This window comes from Cetorhinus maximus, chromosome 2 (assembly GCF_964194155.1).
Source record: "Cetorhinus maximus chromosome 2, sCetMax3.hap1.1, whole genome shotgun sequence".
In the NCBI taxonomy this organism is placed as follows: Eukaryota; Metazoa; Chordata; class Chondrichthyes; order Lamniformes; family Cetorhinidae; genus Cetorhinus; species Cetorhinus maximus.
In genome coordinates, this window is record NC_135880.1 from 192,997,075 (window position 1) to 193,010,172 (window position 13,098).

General features: G+C 43.1%; 1 protein-coding gene across 1 annotated transcript in view; it reads left to right on the top strand.

The window, feature by feature from the left end:
* ilvbl (ilvB (bacterial acetolactate synthase)-like) overlaps nucleotides 1-12,219 on the top strand; it is a 39,521-nt gene extending 27,302 nt beyond the window's left edge. The window contains exons 10-15 of the mRNA XM_078531108.1: nucleotides 226-340; nucleotides 4,406-4,575; nucleotides 8,307-8,377; nucleotides 9,817-9,888; nucleotides 10,727-10,832; nucleotides 11,843-12,219. Coding sequence (XP_078387234.1) covers nucleotides 226-340; nucleotides 4,406-4,575; nucleotides 8,307-8,377; nucleotides 9,817-9,888; nucleotides 10,727-10,832; nucleotides 11,843-12,021 — 713 coding nt within the window. The 3' untranslated portion in view covers nucleotides 12,022-12,219. The remainder of the gene's footprint in view (nucleotides 1-225; nucleotides 341-4,405; nucleotides 4,576-8,306; nucleotides 8,378-9,816; nucleotides 9,889-10,726; nucleotides 10,833-11,842) is intronic.
* Nucleotides 12,220-13,098: the final 879 nt, after the last annotated feature.

Sequence of the window (13,098 nt, forward strand, 5' to 3'; positions counted from 1 at the left end):
AATCAGGGATGGGAAATTCTTGGTTTCCATTGAATGAAGGGGTAATTGTTTGACACCTGGCAACATTGCAGCGTTTTGCAAAGATGTTCATCTAGATTGGGACTATCAGCCGTTGAATTGACCCAATCCCATCACTGTATTCTGAAACATTATGATATTATCTGATTTGTTTAATTTTAATTCCGCATGTAATATATCTGAATATTGTGTCTTTGTTCCTCTCAGGTGACCCTGGTTCCTTTTTAGTTCAGTTGGCAGAGGGGCTAAAGGGTTACCAGGCTCCCAGTGATTGGACCCGATGTCTGAAGGAGGGAGATGTTAAAAAGGAGAAGACTAATAGGTAGGAATATAAAAAGAAAAAGGAACTTGAACACTATAAACCTAGAATAAAATAGTGTTTCCTTTTATTAAAACAGTGCATATTACAGGGCAACATGAAGGGTAGAAGGGGCTAACGATTTCCAGCAATTTGAGCTATTTTGAATGAAAGGTAATATTAAATGTAAGGGATTATCATCGAACAAGATAATCTTCTGAGTTGTGAGGAAATTCAGAGTAAGTGGTTGAGGCAGAAACCGAGAATATTTAACTGGAATAAGTGAATGAAGCGATGTTGCACTCAGTAAGTCAGAAAGAGGCCATTCTGCCCATTGTGTTCATGCTAGTTTTTTGGAAGAGCAAATCAGCTAGTCCCACTCTCCAGCCCTTTTCCTGAGGCCCTTCAATTTTTTTCTGCTCAGGTGCTCATTTAATTCCCTTTTGAAAACTACAATTGAATCTGCCTCCACGACGCACTCAGGAGGTAGTAGTAGTAGTCACTTTTTCAAAATAAGGGCTTGCCCAATTAGGACAGCGATGAGGAATTTTCTTTCTTCTCCCAAGGGGCTGAGACACTTTGGAATACTCTTCCTCAAAAGGTGGCTGAGGCAGACTCCTTGAATATCTTTAAGGCAGAGGTAGATAGATTCTTGATAAGCAAAGGGGTAAAAGGCTATCGAGGGTAGGCAGGGAAATGAGTTTAAGATCAGATCAGCCATGATCTTATTGAATGGTGGAGCAGGCTTGAGGGGCTGAGTGGCCTTCTCCTCCTCATCCGTATGTTCATATAGGGTCATACAGCACAGAAACAGGCCCTTCGGCCCATCATGTCTGTGCTGGCCATCAACCACCTATCTATTCTAATCCCATTTTCTAGCACTTGGCCTGTAGCCCTGTATGCTGTTTGGCATTTCAAGTGCTCATCCAAATACCTAAATGTTGGGAGGGCTCCTGTCTCTACCACCCCCTCAGGCAGTGTGTTCCAGATTCCAGCCACCCTCTGGGTGAAAAAAATTTCCTCAAATCCCCTCTAAACCTCCTGCCCCTTACCTTAAATTTATGCCCACTGGCTATTGACACCTCTGCTAAGGGGAAAAGTTTCTTCCATCTAAGCCCCTCATAATTTTGTATACCTCTATCAGGTCTCTCCTCAGCCTTCTCTGCTCTAAGGAAAACAACCCTAGCCTATCCAGTCTCTCTTCATAGCTGAAACACTCCAGCCCAGACAACATCGTGGTGAATCTCCTCTGCATCCTCTCCAGTGCAATCACATTCTTCCTATAGTGTGGCGACCAGAACTGCATACAGTACTCCAGTTGTGGCCTAACTAGTGTTTTATACAGCTCCAACATAACCTCCCTGCTCCTATATTCTATACCTTGGCTAATAAAGGTGCCTTCTTAACCATCTTATCTGCCTGTGCTGCTGCCTTCAGGGATCTATGGACATGTACATCAAGATCCCTCTGATCCTCTGTACTCCCTAGGGTCCTACCATTCATTGTGTATTCCTTTGCCATGTTAGTCCTCCCAAAATGCATTACCTCACACTTCTCGGGATTAAATTCCATTTGCCCCTGCTCTCCCCATCTTGCCAGGCCATCTATATTGCTCTGTAATCTAAGGCTTTCCTCCTCACTATTTACGATACCACCAATTTTCGTGTCACCTGCGAGTAATGCATTACAGATCCCAACCGTACGCAGTGTTTTTTTTAAAAAAAAGTTTTTCCTCGTGTTGCTGTTGGTTCTGTTGGCATTCCAGAAAATGTGATTGGGTCTACTTACTCTGGTTGAGAGTAAGTGCTGACAGAGACTCGATAAGAGAAATGGCCTGTTTCCATTGTAAATTCTGTGTATTTGCCTCTTGAACCATTGGGGGAAGACGCCCTCATACTTAAAAATGTTGTTGGTATATTACTCATTTGCCACATGGCTCTTTACTAAGATTTTAATGAAAGATCCTCTGAAGGCTGTTATTTATCCAGTCAATAGCTAAAGCAAATAGCCCAGCTTTGATCTCTGCGGTTAAGTTGAGGACACATTGTAGAGATTTGGCTTGTATCCTTTTGAGTATAGGAAATTGAGGGGGTGATCTTATCGAGGTATTTAAAATATTAAAAGGCGTTCACAGGATAAATGCAAAGTTAATATTTTCTCTGGTGGCAGGGTGGGGGTGGAATTGAGAACAAGGGGCACATTTTAAAATTAGAGCTAAGCCATTCAGTAATGCAATCAGAAAATTGTTTTTCATACGGTGGGTACTAGAAATTTGTAACTCTCTCCCCTTAAAGGCTGTTAATGTTGATGCCAGGGCATTTGGAACTTTCAAACTGAGAAAGTTAGATTTTTCTTAGCGAAAAGGACCCAGACTATTGAGCTGAGGTGCAGATCAGCCATGATCTAATTGAATAGCAGAGGAGCCCCGAGGAGCTCAATGGCCTGCTCCTGTGTCTATGTCTGTGCAAGGTTAGCTGATCTCCCATGTTGGAGATAGGAAGCATGTTGTAATTGGACTGGTCAGCTGGTGTTTGAGAGAAGAATCAGCTGAGAATCCCAATCCCAAGTACTGGCTATGGAGCCCTGCAGCGAATTGCATGAGCATTCGTGTTGGGTGACAACAGGATGGTACTGGGATGCCCCAAAGGTCAAATAGGTTGATAATTGCTGTCGAGGTTCACACACAATTAGTACTCTTTGATCAAGTTAGCGGATGCTGGAGAAACAGTAACAATCAAAGGATCGATGCCTTTAAGAGGGAGCAGCCCAAGCTAATGAGAAAAGGATTTGAGCTGCTGCTGAGTTTCATTGTTGGAGACTTATATGCTGGCATTAAATTTAGAGGTGTAAATAAAATTTGCAATAATGGAGTACAGTACCAAGTAGGGTGGAAGGTTTAAACAATAGGAGGTGTGAGTTAAATGTTAAGAAGCTTGCCCTTAGGAAGGGAAGTTGGGAAATGTTTTCATGCCTAATGGAGGGAGGGGGGGAAAACTTGACCAAGTTACCAGGGATGGTCATGAAGCAGATGGTACAAATGGTTCAACAAAATATTTGCTTTTCTGGAAAGTGCCGGGGTGATGTTTTGGTGAGGCTGAGATTGATCAAAAATGGGCTCTAACAGCCTTTCCCTATTCCTAGAAATGATTGTGTTTTCATAAGTTCTTGTGTTTATGAATCACCTTATCATATCATATCATATCCTCAGGCATTTCAGTGTGATTCATGTAAGATTTATTTTTGAATTATAATCACTGTTATGTAGAAAAATGCAGTAAGATTCCACAGATGGTAAGTGCGATGACTTACTAGGCACTTTGTTTCTGGAAGTGGTGGTTGAGAGAGGATTATTGGCCAGGATACTCAGGAAAAAGTCCTGCGCTTTGGTTAGTGTCCATCCAGATAGGGTGTCATTTAAAATAACCCACCTAAAAGATGGCACAACTGACAACGTGGCACTCCCTCAGTCCTGCTCAATAACATCAGCCTAGATTATGTTCTTAGGTTGACTTGAACCGTACCTGAACTCACTGGGTCAGAAATAATGGAACTCCCTCCCTAATGGTACTGCGTAGCTACACCATGTGGACTGCAGCGGTTCAAGAAGTTGACTTCTACCACCTTCTCGAGGGCAAGTAGGGATGGGCTTGCCAGTGGCACCCACATCTCATAAATGTTTTTTTTTTTAAAATGCTGAGATGAGGGTGCTACCAATTGAGTCATGATGGACAATATTTCAGGGTTTTAGAGTTGGGACGGGTCAGATGAGGTGCATATTGAGCTGGTGGGAGGTGCTGAGAAGGCATAGTTGTTTAACAGGTGGATATCCATTTGAAGAATCAGGCAGCAGAAGACATTCTGTGAATCATAATTGTTTTATTGTTAAACTATAGTTCAGAACAAATACCAATTTCCATTCTTTCCTTCTGGATCCTCTCCTTGTTCAGAAGCTAACCAGCTACTGGAGAAAAACCCAGCTCTTACAGGCTTCAATGAGCATCACCCGCTCTCAATTCACTCTGAATCTTGTCCTGGTTTACTCTAGGGAACTGCGTTTCTGAAATGGGATATTCATTTTTCATCTTTCAGTGAAAAGGCAGAGGAGGAAGTGGCGAAACACCTGAATCCACTGAAGGTTCTGCATCATGTCGAGCATTTGTTGGAGGAGGACAGCATAATAGTGACGGATGGGGGTGACTTTGTGGGCAGTGCTGCCTATATCTTGAAACCCCGAGGGCCCCTCCGATGGCTCGATCCTGGTCAGTACAAACAGAATTGTTGAAGGAGCCTCTGGGTTACAAAGGGGAGTGGGCGGGATCAACCAGCGTCCCCTGTTGGAAAATGGACTTTGGTAAGAGTTGGCTAGAGTTCAGCTGTGATTTCCTTTCTGTTGTTAAATAACCAGTTAACAACCACCACCTAAAGTTAGAGACGTTTTACTTGAATGGAGTACTAGCGAGTTAGCACCTCTAGAAGAGGGGTGCGGAGGGAAAAGAATATTTACTTAAAGATCAAGTTTCAGTGTTGGAACTTATGAAATGTCAAATTTGCAGTGAACTCTAGAATATAGCACCATATCAAAGAACAAAGAAAAGTACAGCACAGGAACAGGCCCTTCGACCCTCCAAGCCTGCACCGATCATATTGCCCGTCAACTAAAACATTTTGCACTTCCGGGGTCTGTATCCCTCTATTCCCATCCTATTCATGTATTTGTCAAGCTGCCTCTTAAACACCACTATCGTACCTGCTTCCACCACCTCCTCTGGCAGCGAATTCCAGACACTCACTACCCTCTGCGTAAAAAACTTGCCCTGCACATCTCCTCTATAGTTTTCTCCTCTCACCTTAAATCTATGTCCCCTAGTAATTGACTCTTCCACCCTGGGAAAAAGCTTCTGACTATCTACTTTGTCCGTGCCACTCATAATTTTGTAAACTTCTATCGTCACCCCTCAATCTCCGTTGCTCTAGTGAGAACAATCCGAGTTTCTCCAACCACTCCTTATAGGTAATAACCTCCAGACCAGGCAGCATTCTGGTAAACCTCCTCTGCACCCTCTCCAACGCCTCCATATCCTTCTGGTAATGTGGCGACCAGAATTGCACGCAATATTCCAAGTGTGGCCTAACCAAGGTTCTATACAGCTGCAACATGACTTCCCACCTTTTATACTCAATACCCCTGCCAATGAAAGCAAGCATGCCATATGCCTTCCTGACTACCTTATCCACCTGCGTTGCCACTTTCAGTGACCTGTGGGCCTGTACACCCAGATCCCTCTGCCCATCAATACACTTAAGGGTTCTGCCATTTACTGTATAATTCCTGCCTGTATTAGACCTTCCAAAATGCATTACCTCGCATTTGTCTGGATTAAACTCCATCTGCCATTTCTCCGCCCAAGTCTCCAACTGATCTATATCCTGTTGTATCTTTTGACAATCCTCTTCACTATCTGCAACTCCTCCAACCTTAGTGTCGTCTGCAAACTTACTAATTAGCCCAGTTACATTTTCCTCCAAATCATTTACGTATACTACAAACAGCAAAGGTCCCAGCACTGATCCCTGCGAAACTCCACTAGACACAGCTCTCCATTCAGAAAACCACCCTTCCACTGCTACCCTCTGTCTTCTATGATCCCCAGAACATCTCCAAATGCTTTGCAACCAATGAGTTACTCTTACAGTCCCTGTTGTTGGGCAAATGCAGAAGTCAATTTGGATACAGTAAAGTCCCATATACAGCAGGACCGTGTGACAAGATAACCTGCTTTTGGCAGTGTTGGTTAAAGTAGAAATATTGGCCAGGGTACCAAGATATCATTCTGCCCTTCAAATAGTACCAAAGATCTTTCACACGCAGGCTGATGAGACGCGGTTTAATGTCTTGTCTGAAAATCACGTTGGGACAATGCAGCACTCCCTTGATAGTGCACTTAAGTCTCTGCCTATATTAAGTGCTCCAGACTCTAGTGGAGCTTGAAGCTGTAACCTGTTGACTGAGGAGAAAGATTAAAGCATTGTTCTTTAACCTTAACATCAATTTTTTGGTGTCCATATCAAATTATGAACCCTAATATATCTGATCAGGCTGAGGAGAGGGCATGGTTAACATCAGTGGACGTACAGTCAATAACAGGTAATGCTGTTAAATGAAAGGAGTTAGCAGGCTTGGACTGTGTATGGCAGGTGGCAGGAAGGCACAGCTGGTGTAGACACGGCCCTGCTAGGTTCAAGGTGATGATTATCAAAAAATTATTCTGCTTGAGGTTATTTAATTTAAAACAACTTTTGCTTTGAAATAGGAAGATCTCAGGTGTAAGATTATGCCAACAGCAGTGGATGGGGACTCATCTCTTTATTCGCAGCTTTATAAATGCTAGTAATTTGCCTGTGGAATAGCCTCTGGCCAGCTGACGACTTTGAATGAGAGCAGGATGGTGCAGAGTTGGAAGGCTGTCACATTTAAGCTGCTATGTAGAAATGCAGTGGCAAAGGCATTTGGTCCATTTGACCTAAACCTTCATGAACACTAGCCTATCTTATTCCCACTGCATTAACATCTACAGAAACAGGCAAGCAGGCAAGGTCTAGGAGACCCTGACAGTGTTTCAGTGCTGCACTGGAGTGTTGCCCTATGTTAATCCAACTCCCGGTGAGGTTCGAACCCATAATCATCTGACCTAGAAGAGCAACTGAGCCAAATTGCCACACCACTGCTCCCTGCATCCCCCCCCCCCCCCCCCCCCCCCCCCCCCCCCCGCCGCAGTTACCCAGTCTGTAATAAATTAAAACACTGCGGATGCTGGAAATCTAAAACAAAAACAGAAAATGCTGGAAAAACTAGGCAGGTCTAACAGCATCTGTGAAGAGAAAAAAATAGTGTTAACTTTTCAAGTCCTTAAGACTTTTCTTCAATGCCCCAGAATTGCTTGTGCAGCCATGTCACAGTCAATGCCATGTGTTAGATTTCTTTTCCCCTCGGCCTTCAGCTCCAAACAATTTCCTGCTGCAAATTGCTGGAATTGCGAGCTGCTAAAGGCAAGAGAAGGGCAACAAGACATCTGTATTTTTGCTGAGCACCAGGACCAACAGCCTATCTTTAGCAACTGAAGGAAATAGGGTGAATTTGAGTCAAATCAGGGTCAGAAGGATAAATAAATAAAGCGAAGGAAAGATTAGATACGAGTGAGAGAACAGCAAAGGAAATACAAGAAAAGCTAAAAACAAAGAAACCCCTTGGCAAACAACTACCTGCAAGTGTGAGGCCCCACCATTTACTTTCTGGGCTGACGAAGGTTGTATTGCATCAGGACTAAAAACCACCTGATTAGCAGGATTTTTACACTGTGATGTAGCACCCCTGATTTTCTGCAAGTTTAATTTGTAATTATGACACACATGCAACAACTTTTTGAAAATCACAGGGAGGTTACAGGCAAGCTCCTGTTGAGTGGCACAAATCCTCCAGCAATTTGTAGCAACTCGTAACTCACAGCACAATTCTTCCCCGCCATAAATTACCAGATATTTTTTAAGCACTAATAACACCATATGCTGTGAATTTGCCATTAGTTTCCCTGAAAACTCTGGACCAATGTCTCTTAATTCTGACCTTGAGAAATTGTACCTCTACTTGTACTACAGTTGTCAATTCCAGTAATCCTTATACTGAATGAATTTACCAACCTGAAAGCAGATCAATCCGATGGATTCAGGCTCACTAGCTACTGGGTTAAGTCTGGCCCAATCTCATCACAAGACAATGGCACAGAACTGAAGAAGAGTCATAAGGACTCGAAACGTTAACTCTTTTTTTTCTCTCCACAGATGCTGTTAGACCTGCTGAGTTTTTCCAGCATTTTCTGTTTTTGTACCCAGTCTGTGCACTGATTTAACCTCAATTTAGTGTTTTCTCATCTGTTTATAAGCAGGCTCTGCATTTCTAATAGATTGTTCACCTCACTGGTCTTTCTGTTCCCAGGAGCTTTTGGGACACTCGGAGTGGGTGGCGGGTTTGCACTTGGAGCCAAGCTTTGCAGACCAGAGTCACAGGTCAGTGTATTCTCCTTGCTTCCTCACAGGAGCTTTGTGCACAAAGCTGGGCTGCTCTGGCTTTTGGATGTGTGCAGAACACACACCTTCAGAAAGAAAGAGGGAGTTTAAATTATTTAAATGCCTGGTTAAAACTTTTAGTTGACTTGAGAGAAATCCAGCCTGCCAAAGTTTTGATTCATTGGTGCCATGTTAATTCTGCGTCTCTGCTTCTGGCCTTTCACCTCTGGGATATGGGTTCAAATCCAGTCCCGACTATTGAGATGAGGCTTTGCTCAGCGTTGAGATTTCAGCAGAGGCATGAAGTATGTGTCCCAGCAAATTATCTGTTGTAAAGCCCTAGTTCTGTGCCATTGTCTTGTGATGAGATTGGGCCAGACTTAACCCAGTAGCTAGTGGGCCTGAATCCATCGGATTGAACTGCTTTCAGGTTGGTAAATTCATTCAGTAGAAGGATTACCGGAATTGACAACTGTAGTACAAGTAGAGGTACAATTTCTCAAGGTCAGAATTAAGAGACATTGGTCCAGAGTTTTCAGGGAAACTAATGACAAATTCACAGTACATGGTGTTATTAGTGCTTAAAAAATATCTGATAATTTATGGCGGGGAAGAATTGTGCTGTGAGTTACGAGTTGCTACAAATTGCTGGAGGATTTGTGCCACTCAACAGGAGCTTGCCTGTAACCTCCCTGTGATTTTCAAAAAGTTGTTGCATGTGTGTCATAATTACAAATTAAACTTGCAGAAAATCAGGGGTGCTACATCACAGTGTAAGGATCCTGTTAATGAGGTGGTTTTTAGTCCTGATGCAATACAACCTTCATCAGCCCAGAAAGTAAATGGTGGGGCCTCACGCTTGCAGGTAGTCGTTTGCCAAGGGGTTTATTTGTTTTTAGCTTTTCTTGTATTTCCTTTGCTGTTCTCTCACTCGTATCTAATCTTTCCTTCACTCTATTTATTTATCCTTCTGACCCTGATTTGACTCAAATTCACCCTATTTCCTTCAGTTGCTAAAGATAGGCTGTTGGTCCTGGTGCTTAGCAAAAATACAGATGTCTGAAGTTGCCCTTCTCTTGCCTTTAGCAGCTCGCAATTCCAGCAATTTGCAGCAGAAAATTGTTTGGAGCTGAAAGCCGAGGGGAAAAGAAATCTAACACGTGGCATTGACTGTGACATGGCTGCACGAGCAATTCTGGGGCATTGGTGGGATATAGAAAACCTTGCTGTACATCTGACCCCTTGTTCCTGGCTTGAAATTCCTGGGTACCAACACTGAGTTCCTCAAGCGGAAGATGGTTGTATTCCCAGCACTGGTCATGAATTTAAAAATACAGACTCATTTTTTTTAAATGAGCATGTTTGTTTTTACTGTACCTTGAAGATCATTGTGCTGTTTTGCAGATATCTGAGCCTGTGTGTTTTATTTTTATGTCTAGGTTTGGATTGTTTATGGAGATGGTTCCCTTGGCTACAGCATAGCTGAGTTTGACACTTTCAAACGTCACAAGGTACGTGATGTTAAATGGGCATTTGTCACCATTTCAGTAATTTCTTCTTAGTATTATAGCAAGTGCACATTGCAGCAGGGAGATGATAACTTCATTTGACAGTAATTGGGATATTAAAACCCAATGCTGGCATTTTGTAAGCCACCTCTTTCCACCAATGCTTTTCTAGTGGGAGTAGTCTGTGCTCAGGTTTCCTGTGCCTCATCTTATCTCCAGTTCAATGAGTAGCGGTTCATCCTGCTCCCACTAGTGACCCACTGAGACCAGCCCTGGTGAGGATTAGGTCTAATGCTTCATTCTTGGGCTTGTTTTTTCCTTCTGACATTCCTCTGAAGTGCCTTGGGTCATTTTACTACTGTATAAATGCAAGTTATTACTGTGCCTCTGCCTGGTTGAATACTTCAGACCCTTCTGTTCTGTGCCTTCAAACGAGTGTGTGGCTAAGATCATGAACTCGCCCTGTGTGGAGTTGTGGGTATAGAGCAGCCAGTGTAGAGTGTGCTTTAATTTACTAATGTTGTTTAGAAATAAAGGAGCTTATTTATATCTCTAGTTCTGATATCTCTAGTTAGTGAACTAGATTGATTTTTATGACAATTCTTGTAATTTCATACTGATCCTAGCTTTTTAATTCAGATTTTATTTAATACTGATACTGTTGTTAATCAGCTCCCTCACTCATTCAGCAACCCTTCCCTCCACCGAACAATTAGTTAACATTTTTAAATCCAGTCTGAAAGTGTAGTTTGCTTTGCACGCACGAGTGTGTGTATGATGTGTGTGTGTATGTGCATTTACAATTATTTTTCTCATTCATTATTAATTGCTGTTCTTTCAGACTCCTGTAATTGCCTTAGTTGGCAATGATGCCGGCTGGAGCCAGATTTCTCGAGAGCAAGTTCCGTTGCTAGGCAGCAACGTGGCCTGTGGCCTGGCATACACAGGTACATGGCTGGGTCTTCAACTGTACTAATACAGAACTGAGAAATATACATTTTCTGTCTTGATGAGCTTGCCCTGCCCCCTTTGCTGTTTTGATAGCGGGCAGGGGAATGGAAGAGAGACAGAGTTTGAGTCATTTTAATGTATAACTGCATGTGAAAAGCAAATTTGTATTTAATAGTTTGCAGATGTCTAATTACTGAGTCAGCCAGTTTTACTAAGACAATAAAACCGATGCGCTGGTGCAACTGGCTGAGAATATAAACTTGCCTGTGCCTTTTTATTTACTCCTCTGCACTCACTGTTACTGGGATCCAGTTCCATAGATAATGACCACTTGCTTAGGTCTCACACAAATGCCTGTTCTCCATGTGTGAGTTTAGACAGTCAGCAGGCTGTTCTACTCTGGGGGGCATCATAACTTGGTTTGTCCAACATACACTTGCTCACCCAAGCAGGAGAGAGTGGACAGATACAGCAGTAGGAATCTTGCCTGTGTTTTAAGCCTGTGGAATTGAGGCCAGTTCTAGCAGCCCTACACTGTCCCTGTGGTGGATCTGCTAACTCAGCACAGCTCAGGAATAGAACCTGAACTCTTCCAGATCATACAATAGGTTTGCAAGCTGAGCCATGGGAAGACGAGGGCTATTGAGAATGATCGTTCTGTGCCGTTCAATCACTCCATTGTGTCCTGTTAAGTTGGAAATTACCAACTTTTACTTCTGCTTAAGCATGACTGTTAATCTTCAAAGTAAAGGGAAGGAAACCATGAAGGAATGGGCACTAATGGCTCAGATTGGAATTGGTTACATGGCCCCTGTGAACCTCCCAGTGGTTTCAAGATCCCCACTCATAGGGTGAGGGAATTTTGGAGAGTGTAAGGCCCAGGCCTCTTGCCATACATTGCCAAGGAGCTGAAGGCCGCATTGTAGAGGCTGCCTTTACTCCAGTTACTGCAGGTATCATGAGGACATGGAAGAACAATGACCTTTTATATGTCCTTTCTCCACAGATTACCATACAGTTGCTGAGGGATATGGTGGTAAAGGCTTTTTACTGAATCGAGAGAATGAAGATCAAATGGACGATTTAATAAGGGCTGCTCAGGAGGAATGCAGGAATGGGAACCCGACCCTCATAAACGTCCTAATAGGAAAATCAAGCTTCAGGGAAGGGTCCATCTCTGTGTAATAACAGCTTTTGTACAGATCAGAGATTTCATGTTTCATGTGTGCCTTGCCTCGTTATACTCTTGCCCTAGCAGCAGGCAGAGAACAGAGTGGTAAAAGATTGTATATAATCATGCAATAAGGTTTGATGCACAAGGTACCAAATCAAAGACTAATTTACACTAATGACCACGGGCATTTCGATTGGTTTCCTGTTTTCAAAAGAAAAAAATCAGTGTAAATTTTATGAATTTTTAGATTGATCCGTGTTTTAAGTTTGTTGAATCCCTGATAGTTGTACGGCTTGGAATCTTGTACATCACTGGTTAGTTGTGGTATTTGTTGTCCAGCCTGGAGGCCACTTGAATGATCTTCCCTTTGTCCGAGGAGCCTGGAAGACTTGCTGCTGGGTGTGCCTCGGTGGGCTGCCAGGTTGTGGTGTACAGACTGAGCTGGAGTACAGTGCTGTTCCCTCTCCAGCAAAGCAAAGAATGGGAATACTATCTGGAAGTCAGATGATCCCTACACAATGAGTTGAAGGGTCTGGCTAAAATAGAGCCAGGGGCCTTTCTTAGTCTTTCTTTAGTGTCTTTTGCTTAATAAATGTCCGGCTTCCAATACCCACAGTGACGTGACCAAACCCAGGAGCTGGTTGTCGAATTGCAGGCACAGTCCCCCCCCCCCCCCCCCCCCGCCCTTCTCTATGGAACAGCAACATCTGGTCTTTTGCACTGTGCTAGATTTGACCTTTCAGCTGATGCTGCCTGTGCTTGAATTCAATTGTTCTGCACTTACCCTCCATCATCTTGTATTCTTTTACAAATCCTCATCCAATTTCCTTCATTAAATGAAGTTCAATTTCATGAGCCACTTGTGGTAAAACCATTCCATGGTCAAATGACTTCTAACATATGAACATACAAATTAGGAGTAGGCCATTCAGCCCCTTATGTCTGCCCTGCCATTTGATAAGATCATGGCTGATCTGATTGTGCCCTCAACTGTACTTTCCAAGTTGTTCTTCTTTCTAATCTTCCCCCTATAACCTTTGACTTCCTTGTCAGCCATGAATCTATCCAACTCTGCCTTAAAAATATTC